The following is a 10,886-nucleotide window of genomic DNA, read 5'->3' as shown; positions in this document are numbered from 1 at the left end:
GTCATATAAAGTTTGCAAGACCAAGGGGCCTTTGATATTCATTTTTATAAGCCAATTCTAACCTGTCTTACTGTAAGTATAGCACACAGAGGTATTAAATAATAGTTAACATTTGTACTTTTCTTTTTTTTATTATTATTATTTTCTTTATTTACATTTCAAATGCTATCCCGAAAGTTTCCCATACCCCTCCCCCCACCTCTGTTCCCCTACCCACCCACTCCCACTACTTGGCCCAGGCCTTGCCTTGTGCTAGGTCATAGAGAGTTTGGAAGACCAAGGAGCCTCTATTCCCACTGATGGCCGATTCTAACCTGTCTTACTGTAAGTATAGCACACAGAGGTATTAAATAATAGTTAACATTTGTACTTTTCTTTTACATGTATTAATTTTGGGGGAAGAGGGAAGCACGTGCCATGGCACATGTGTAGAGGTAAAGGGACTGCTTGTAGGAGGAGCTGATTCTCTCTTTCCATCATGTGGATGTAGAGACCAAACTTAGGCTGCGAGGCTGGCTGGCAAACTCCCATACCTATGAGCCATCCCTCAGGCCCAATCACGTTCTTTCTTCAAGTGTGACTTTACATTTCGGTGTTGTGATTAATTTTACAACAGACATCACTGTACAAACTAGAATATAAACGTCAAGGAACAGTGCTATGTTTTGGCTTCGCTGGGGTTTTGCCATCTTCTGTCACTGACTTAGAAGAGTGTCTGGGACATAATGGGTACTTTATAAATACTTGATGGTGACCATTGGGTGAAATAAATAAACCAGTGCAGACCTGTGCCCCAAAAGGCTCCACCACAGTTAAACTCTCTTTAAATATGCTCACTTTAAAGAATGAGCTTCACTCATTCTACGCTTACTGCTAAGACATGATGTGACAAAATTAGGAAACAAATTGTTGCATGTTTGAGTAGGATAAATCCTGTGTGCACAGCAGAAAGAGTTCAGGTCTGCCTGACACTGACTCTGAGTGGAGCTGGGCAGTGTAGAAGGAATGCTCTAACTGCTAAGAGAGGCACTGCAGGTGTCCCATATAGGTAGAGAATTCCTGACTTTACCAAATAATTTCTTTGATTACATCTTTCACTACCAATATATTACTTAAGCATGGTCTCTCAAAGACAAGCATGTTATGGAGCATTTTGGATATTGATTTAATACATTTTTTTCTGGTTGTAGCAATCATTTTGAGAGCACACCTGCCCAAAGGTCTGTGCTACTAAACTGCTAACAACCCCCTGGGTGTTCATGTAGATGAAATTATATATAATCATCCTGAGTTAAGGAACAATTAAGTTTTGTATATAAAGACACAGGCCAAGACATATAATGTCCAACCTTGAAGCAAAAGTGCTCCACCAGCACTCTGCTTGTAGATTTTTAAGTACTATTTCCTACTAAAAAGACCCAGCACTCCTCAGATAAATTGTTCATAATACAACATGAAATGTGCAGAATAACACTATAACACACTGTCATACCAAAAATCAAGGATTTTAACTAAAACTAGAGTCATGCCAAAAGAATTTAGGAACCAACTTACAGATACCACTGATCAAAGATAGGGCGTACAGATCAATAAGAATTCTACAGTATTGAAGCATACTGTTTAAATCTATATCAACAATCTTCAAATCAGCAATCATTTTTAGAATATGCAAGAGATAAATTATTGTCCTGAAAACTTACAAATGAATTTAAAAACACTTAGTGCCTGTCTTGACCTTCTGGTATGTAGATGACCAGGTACCAAAGAACATGTCCTCTTTAGTGCTGGTTACCCTTGGAAATAAAGGAGTGAAGTCAAGAGACCACTAACCCTCAACCCCCTAATGATATGACAGGTTATCAGAGAAATCAGTGATGTGATGGAGGCTTATAACCCCAGCCCTTAGGAGGCTGAGACAGGGCTGTGGAAAGCTGAAGAGTAGCCTGGGATTTACAGCAAGGCCAGACTGAGCAACTTTGTAAGACCTTCTCTTAAAAGTCCAGGACAAGAAGGGGGAGGGGAGAAGCAAAGAACACCGTGACGTAAAAGACACAAAAATGGGACGTAGTGTGAGTCCTGAAATAAGAATTACCCATTAATGGATTAGAGAAAGGTCAAGCCTCCTAAAAAGGAGCTGGGTTGTATATAATTTGAAAACGCCCCCGAAATTATTTTGTATCTCTTTCTCTCCTCATTTGGAAATACTGTACTAAAATATACAAATGGCAGGCACTGGTATATCACTACTCTTCATGGCCACTTACCTACTTCTAGTCACATTTTTTGGTGGGTCTGTATCTAGTGGTATGAACTAGGACATAAATATCCTCTGTGATCTTCATGATGTACAGTACAAGACGTGGTTGTACAGACTCCCTCCTCCTGACCTCCAAGTTTAAAGCCAGTTGATCGTTTGGTTTTTCTTTCTCCTTACTTAATGAGTCCTCCACTTGACCAAGGTACAGCTAACACGTCTGTGGAACTGTATTACACCCTGATTCGTCTCTCCCTGGGTCTGAGCCACAAATGTCAGGTTATCCTTCATCCTGGAACCACCTGAGCTCCAGAAACATCAAATGCTTAGTTATCTCATTCACTCTGATGTCAAAGAAAAACATATTATCATATCAGTATTACATATGAAATAGCATCATTCAAGTCTATTATGGGTTTCTATGGTATGATCTACCTGGGGAAAAGAAAGTAGTGTAGAAAATAATTGCTTGCCATTTTATTGCTTCTTTCCTTTCGAGCCTACCACTGATGCTGCTACACACTACTTAGTGTAAAGAGCAGAGGCTCTGAAGCCACACAGCTGAGATCCTACCTCCAATGACTAGGGAATATACAAGTTTCTTATTTCTCTCATTGTTTTGTCTTATCTGTAAAGTTATGATATCAGTGTAAGACCTTTACGGAGGTAGAATGTAATAGTATTTGTAAGGCACTGGGAACAGGAAATAGAATGCTTTTTTGTTTGTTTTCCTTCTTTCAAATATAGTTAATATTATTCCTTATAGAGATAATATTACATAATACAATAATATCTGGAAAACAAGTTGAGCAGGTTGGTTTTTGTGGGGAAAGCCCTTTGAGTTTCTTTATGGGTGTTTCCTGTTATTTTGTTTGTGATCTTTTAAAACAAGGCCTCACCCTGTAGTCCAGGCTGGTCTTAAACTTGCCACAATCCTCCTGTCACAGCTGGGATTACAGGTGGAGGCTGGTGGTGGAGAGGGCATTAAACCATCAAGGGGGCATTAAACCTTAGAATTGTTTGCTGAGGGTAAGGACCACCCAGATCAACCGGATGGGTTGTCGCTGTCCTTGGTGCTGGTTACTGCGATTGCGCGCTTGGAGAGCAGTGCCCCTACACCAACCGCTTTCCCCTAAACGTGATGAGTAAAGGTCCCGGTTCTTCCTCATGGAAAAATCTCAGTCATTCTGCTAATCAGCTCCTCCCAACCCCGTTTCACCGTGATTTCCTTGTGTTTCCTTCAAAGGAAAACAATTCTTTCGCATTTTCTCATTTATAAACGTTTTTATCCCCAGAAAAGGGAACTATACAGAAGGTAGCTTAGAAAATGGTGCAAAGTACCTTTAACTTTCCAAGTTTCAGAGAAATTCAAAACTCACAGGTTACACGAAGTAGTGTGATTGTGGCGAATATTTTAACGACGTCAGCACTTGCTGGAGATGCAGGCCCACGGCAGAACAACTGCTTAGTATCCACAAAAGGCTGAGTTCAGTCACAAGTACTAAAAAGAAAAACAGATAGAGAAAGATAGATAGATAGATAGATAGATAGATAGATAGATAGATATAGATAGATAGATAGAGCAAACTAATAAATACCCTCAAATACCCAGTATATATACCTTTCAGTAAAAATAGCACACTAAAATCTATCATCATATTAAAAGTTAGGATTTAAGACATAGTCAATAGTCAGTGTAGGTATATTGGACTACATTTAAAATTGCTGGATCCATTAGGAAAAATTAGTCCCCACAACATCTTTACAAGTTAGACTACTGGATCTACAGAGATGGTTCAGTGGGTAAAAGTGTTTGTTGTGTAAATATGGGAATCTGAGCTCAGATGACAAAAGCTACATAAAAGGAGGGCATTGTCCAAGACACAGGTGTAACCACAGTGCTGGGGGAAGGGAAGAGCAGAGATAGAAAGAACCAGAGGATCCGGCCACCCCACCGGTCTACCTCAAGGTTGAAAGAAAGACTGCTGCCTCAAAGCAGTAAGACAGAAAGTGGGAGAACATGGCACTCCACTCAGCATCCTCAACTGTGCTCATATACCACACACACACACACACACACACACACACACACAAAACCTTCTGTGCTACATTTAAGTGTGAATTAAATCTGAGTAGCAACGTTTTACTGGTATATATATATATATATATATATATATATATATATATATATATACCCTAGAATCCATTTGCTTCACACTCATCAAAATCAACCTGCTGGTTTAGTTCTTCCACTTGCTAGCAAAGCACCAGTGTCCTTCACTTCAGACGCTGTGATTTCAACTACCCATCTCTCTTCCTCCACCTCCCATTCTACCCGTGCACACTGGCATCGGTGAATGGCGGACTCCCGAGGGGGCGGGGACGTCAACAGTTTATAACCGCGGTTCACCCAGGAGCAGACTTCTAGTCTTCTGCTGAGGACTAGGGGAGCAGTCATAAGCAGACGGTCCTAGATGGGGAATCTGACACACGTACCACAAGTTCTGAAGTCTTCCGTTTTTATCAATAAGGCACCTGGCTTCCTTTAAGACCTCCTTCATAAACACTCTGAACCTGTTTTGTAATAAGAACTGCCCAGCCATTCCCACACAACATCTCTAGGCCCAGAGTTGTTTGGCAACAGACAGACAATGTGTGCCTCTCTTCCTATTGCACGGTAGCAACAGTTGTAACATTTAAAATTTTTAAAGCAGTATGTTCACTCAGTCTCCCCTAGCAAGATTCAGGAGCCAGGCAGCACTTGATCTTTACATCTTCAGAGGAGGCTTTAATGACAGGTTCACCCTGTTTAATGACAGGCCCAGCACCACACCCGAGTTTTATTGTTTCATTATTCCTGCATAAATGCTCTTTATTACACATGATAACTAAAAGCAAATACTTGCTGAGGTGGGTTTAAACCAGTAAGAGGGCAAGCTAAGATACACAGTACACACTTGGAACTGGACCTAAGGGGCATTGGGAGGAGGCCTGGTTAGTTATATACTGATTGTCTTTGAACTTCGGGATTTCAGGGCACACGTCCAGAGATCTTAAATTCTTATCATCTACTTTGTGTGTGTGATGTTACCTTTCTCTTTAAAAAAAAAAAAAATGTAACTTCAGGATTACAACCAAAGCTCAAGGGGGAAAATGTAAAGACAGGCAAAACAGGATCCTTGGGATGTTTTATTATTCTTCTGGCTGACTTAAATAGGAAGACATTGTCAAGTGAAAACTGCTCGGTCTGATGCTAAATGTGAAATACCGCCTAGAGATGAACTAGCTTTGCATGACAGATGTTATCACTTTCAGACAGCTTCAGAAAGTGTAAATTTTTTACCCTAAAGACTTTCTTTCAGTCAGTCGATTGCAAAAGCGCGATTAATGCCTCCAAAGCGAAACCTGCAGGCCTGGGCTAAATAAATAAAGACCTCTGCTCCGCATGCTGAGTGCAGCATCACAATTTTTTCAAAAATAGCCAACCTGCCACGGTAAGTTCCAGACTAGGAAGCTTAAAGTTCTGCGCAGGCGTCTAAGACCTTCCGACTCTCGGATACCGCCCCACCCCGCCCACTTGTCTCCTGACGTTACCGAATGTAGGTGGGGTTTGAGAGCAGGCGTGGTCTGAGGGGGCGGGGCCGGCGGCGGTGCAGAAAGCTGTTGCTCAGTGCCTGCGGGCTCCCCACCCGGCGCGAGTCGGCCGTGTCAGCGGTGCGGTTCCCAGGCGCTAGCGCTGGAGCGTTCCCAGGACGCTCACCGAAGCTGCTGGGTCTCCAGAGTGGAGAAGCCGCTCAGAGTCGAGGCTGTAGCAATCTCTCGGCCGGCGAAGGACCATTTTTGCCACGGACCGGGGACAAGGGCATGTTGGGCGGCAGCAGTGACGCGGGCCTGGCCACCGCCGCGGCGCGGGGACAAGTGGAGACCGTGCGGCAGCTCCTGGAAGCCGGCGCAGATCCCAACGCCGTCAACCGCTTCGGGAGGCGCCCAATCCAGGTAGCGGGGTCCCCAGGTCTTACCGGCAGAGGGCGCACGAGCGCGGTGCCCTACGCGGTTGTGAGTTGTAACTGGGCACGACCTGGGTGCTGGCTGTGTGCGGGGCCCGACGGGAGGCAGGTTTTGCAAGAGCAAAAATCCTGAAAAACAATAACGATCGAACCATCCCTCGGCACTAGATTGGCTTTTTCTTCCTTTTGCGACGCTGGGTCTGGTCCCGTACAAGCTGGGCAAGTGCGCTATCCGGGAGCAACGTCTCCAACCTCTGAATCTTTGCAAAGGTGGAAAAAAATACCAGTATTTATTCTGCCATCTTACAGTCATAGAAAGAAGGCCAACACTCAGAGAGCAAAGTGGGAAAGGGAGGGTCAGATAAAGAGAAGGACACGATAAAAATGAGATTACCAGTTACATGGCCTAGATTCAGGGAATTCCACAGAATTGTAGTGCGTGGGGCGAGAGAGTTCACTGTGAACAACGGTGTGAATCCTCTTTTTCTTCTTCCTCATAAACTTAAGGATTTCTCCAACCCAGCACTTAATTCCTTGTATGCGGACAGTAACAATATGTAGTTAGTTTTTCACTGTTTAATGCGAACAGGCAAAGCCCTCCCAGCAGAACAACTTGAGTCCTTTCTTTCAGAACCACAAAGGGATTCCCTAAACATTCATTTAGGGACAAATTGAGATACATTTGTTCAGTGCTTACTAATCCTGCTGTAATTGGTATTTATTTCTTGAAGATCTAACACAGTGCTTTTGTGCTCTCCTGTTAGTTAATATAGTCGCCTTTTTCATTCGCCTCACCATCCATCTCTGGGACTATGAAAATCAGCACTCTTGTTAACAGTATGGTTTAGGAAAATAAGTACCACTTCTCTTCAGTTTTTATGAAAAGGAGGTGTTTAACAAAAGAATTTTTTTAAGTAAAAAAATAATTGTAAAGTGAGTATAAAGACCTTATAAAAATTTTTATTTACGGCTTTTACTAAAAACTTTTAAATATTTTTGAGGCTGTAAAAACAGCCCTTACCTCGCTAAAAGAAAAAGGTTATTGTGTTTCTTGAAGGAAGAAAGGAATGTTTCTAATGTTAATGTAATTAAAAACTGTCATATGACTACTGCCACTGTGTAAATTTCAAAGCACATAGGTCCACCAGAACCAGTGGCTGTTTAGGACAGTTAGATACCAAAACCTGTTTTATTACTAACTTAAAATGTAGAAGCAAATGTTTGCACAGTGTACAATATACACAAATAGCTGCAATTGGGATTACATCTTCAAAACATTGCTGTTGGTTTTTCTTAATTATGCATCTTTCTGATTTTAGGTATGAGTCAAACCTTTTATACAGAAAAAAAATCACCATTAAAATTTTTGTACAATATAAATAAATGTTAATTTCATGTTACAGTGTATGTTCATTGTATATCATACTAGGTTAAAAATGTCATAAGAGGCTAAGTAATTTGTTTCCATAATGCTATATAAGCTTGGAATGTGGCAACTTTCTCCTGATCTCCGATGCTCCGATGATCAGAGTACAGTTTGTGAGCACAGACATCCGTGGCATTGAAGGAGCAAAACCTTTTTAAAAACTGCCTTGTTTGTTTTCTCAAAACAAACAAGAAAACAAACAAAAAGCCCACCATTGTGTGGTGTCCTCATTTGCTTTCTGTTGCTGTGAGGAACACCACGAGCAAAAGGAGCTCGGAGAGAGAGGGTTTTGCTTGGCTCACATTTCATTGCTACAGGGCATCTCTGATGGAAGTCAAGGCTGGAACCGAAGCAGGACATGTGGGGGCATACACCCACAGTGGACTGGAACCCCCACACATACACATTTGTTCTTAACCAAGAAAATGTCCCACAGACCCATCTGGTGGAGGCTTTTGTCACCTGAGGCTCCCAAACAAGGGCCAAACTAACCAGTGCATATGGTTGGCCAGACCTAGAGGGTTAGAGGAAAACAGTATGAAACTTTATATAGAAAGCCTGGTTTCTGGTTCCTGGTTTCTGGTGTTCTGCCTGCAAGATAGGGCAAGGTTGGCACAAACTGTGAGAGTAACCAACCAATGATGCCTGACCTAAGGCCCACTCCACAAGATAGAACTGACATTGCTTGAGTGACCAAGGTCCAGAGACTCAGCAAACTAGGGTAAAACCAAATAGTAGTGTTCAAAAAAAAAAAAAAAAAGCAGCAATAAAATGACTTCTAATGACACTCTGCTGTACAGACATGTCCAGCCTTGCTCAGCCATCCTCAGAGAAGCTTCCTCCTACAGCAGATGTGAGCAGATACAGAACCCGCAGCCAGATAGTATGAGAGACCATGGAACACTTGGGCTTAAGTGGGTGTCTCCATCACCTCCCTCCCCCACGGGGCTAAGGGAACCCTGCAGAAGAGAAGGTAGAAATAGTGTAAGAGCCAGAGGGGGTGGGGGACACCATGGAAACAAGATCCTCTGAAGGATCAAGGCTCTTAACTCAGAGACTAAGGCGGTCTGCGTCTTATATTATATTATGGCTCCCAGTTTAATGTTTTTATAGAACTCCCGAGTGTGTGAAAGAGTGGGTCTCTTGAGTCCGGTACCTTCTCTTGTGCTCTTTCCCCTTCTGTTTTGTTTAATTCCTATGTATTAGTTTTTGTCTTGTCTTATATTGTGTGCTATCACTTAGAAGCCAGATTGTTTTCTAACGAGAGACGGAAAGGGAACGGAACCGATCTGATCTGATGAGAGGGGAGATGGGGAGGAGCTGGGAGTGGGGGGAGGGGATATTGTAAGCAGGATTTATGTGAGGGGAAAAGTAGAATTTTCAGGAAAGGGGTAAAATAAAGTATTTTTTAAAAAGTTCAAACTAAGCTAATAAATCACTTAACGAAATAAGCCTCTGTTGTCCAACGTTCCATAGAAGAAATAAGCCATTCCTCCACCCTTTCTTACTGCTTCACAGGTGGAGAATAAAATGGAATCTATGCTGAATTCAGCCTAGGCTATAATGGGTGGGGAGTGAATTGAGTAAGCAAATGAGAAATCAGACACCTGAAGCTTGCAAGCACCTTTGCTGCCCTCCACCCCCACCCCACCCCCACCCCACTAGAAACGTCAGTGTCAGTTTCTTAAAGTCTGAGCTCTTCATCTTCTTTTCTCCTCAGGTCATGATGATGGGCAGCACCCAGGTGGCAGAGCTGCTGCTGCTCCATGGAGCAGAACCCAACTGCGCCGACCCTGCCACCCTTACCAGACCTGTGCACGACGCAGCGCGGGAAGGCTTCCTGGACACGCTCGTGGTGCTGCACCGGGCAGGGGCGCGGCTGGATGTGTGTGACGCCTGGGGCCGCCTGCCGGTAGACTTGGCTGAAGAGCAGGGCCACCGTGACATTGCGAGGTATCTGCACGCTGCCACTGGAGATTGACTGCAGGTTCCCTCGGCCTCCTGCAAGGACTTTTTTCTCCCCAGCCCCATCTAGGAAGACTGCAAGCATGAAGAGGATCAGCAGCGCCCAGCCTGCAGGCCTTCCAAAACTTGAACCCTACCCAGTAAGGCAAAGCCAATCAGAAATATCTTCCTACGCATTTTCCGAGCTGGATCTGGCCCTCGAGCCTCACCTTGAAGCCACAGGGATCACCAAGGAGATTTAGTATTATATGAAATTCCCGGGCCCTCTACCTTTCAGGACATGGTGTAAAATAGCAAGGGAAATTTTTGGATCTCCACAAGTTGCTGGTGCCCGGGAACCGGAGACAGTTTGACATTTGCTTGACATTTGGGCGGGCACAGTCAGTAACTTCCCCTGTGAACTGAAAATGCAGATGATCCACAGGCTAGAGGGGAAACCTGGAGAGTAGGTGAGAGGCACTGCAGTGGTTTTATACACTGTCATGTGTGGGGATTCGCCTGCAAAATGGAATTTATAGAAACTGAGAAGTCACCTCCAGCTCCACAAGGAAATAGTGAAACTGAAGACAATAGATCTCCGCTAAACTGCGACCCACAGTTGCCTTGATGCCTGGATTCCGACAGACTCAACATCCACAAAGCCCAATGATGAATTGTAGTGGTAGCAGGTTACTCTATGCAAAATAGTTTAATAACCCCTTTAGAAATTTCTGACATTTGAGTTGCTCTTTAGTAACAGTATATTTAAAGAAAAAAAAATTTTTTTTTTTTTTTTGTGGTTTTTCAAGACAGGGTTTCTCTGTATAGCCCTGGCTGTCCTGGAACTCACTTTGTAGACCAGGCTGGCCTCAGAAATCCGCCTGCCTCTGCCTCTGCCTCCCAAGTGCCAGGATTAAAGGTGTGCGCTACCACCCAGCAGAAAAAACTTTGAACAGTGTAATGTCTGCTCCTCAACAGGGGTGAGACTGGAGTGCAACCTGGCTTTATTTGGTTGGTATTTTTGTTGGTTGGTTGGTTGGGGTTTTTTCCCCTTCTTTCCCCCTTCTTTCCCTTCTTTTCAAGGCAGTGCTTTCCTCTGTACCTAAAGCTATCCTCAAGTCAGGCGACCCCTGCTTTAGTCTCCTAAGGATTGGGCTTTAGCCTGCACCCCTCCCAAAATCCAGCTTCTCATGAAACAACACTCCTAGTGCCAAAGCACACCTTGCTTTTATCTTCAAGCTGTCTATTTCTCTGT

General features: G+C 43.5%; 1 protein-coding gene across 1 annotated transcript; it reads left to right on the top strand.

The window, feature by feature from the left end:
* Window positions 1-5,882: 5,882 nt before the first annotated feature.
* On the top strand, window positions 5,883-10,401 carry LOC110323643 (cyclin-dependent kinase 4 inhibitor B). Its single transcript, XM_021200976.1, has 2 exons — window positions 5,883-6,250; window positions 9,408-10,401. The coding sequence occupies exons 1-2, from the start codon at window positions 6,119-6,121 to the stop codon at window positions 9,666-9,668; spliced, it is 393 nt and encodes a 130-aa protein (XP_021056635.1). The 5' UTR covers window positions 5,883-6,118; the 3' UTR covers window positions 9,669-10,401.
* The last annotated feature ends 485 nt before the right edge of the window (window positions 10,402-10,886 follow it).

This window comes from Mus pahari, chromosome 6 (genome assembly GCF_900095145.1).
Source record: "Mus pahari chromosome 6, PAHARI_EIJ_v1.1, whole genome shotgun sequence".
Taxonomy (NCBI): Eukaryota; Metazoa; Chordata; class Mammalia; order Rodentia; family Muridae; genus Mus; species Mus pahari.
This window is presented reverse-complemented; position numbering and strand designations above follow the sequence as displayed.

Coding starts and splice junctions, on each gene's coding strand:
- LOC110323643 (XM_021200976.1), top strand. CDS start 6,119: ATGTTGGGCGGCAGCAGTGACGCGGGCCTGGCCACCGCCGCGGCGCGG. Junction 6,251..9,407: donor TCGGGAGGCGCCCAATCCAG/GTAGCGGGGTCC, acceptor TTTTCTCCTCAG/GTCATGATGATGGGCAGCAC.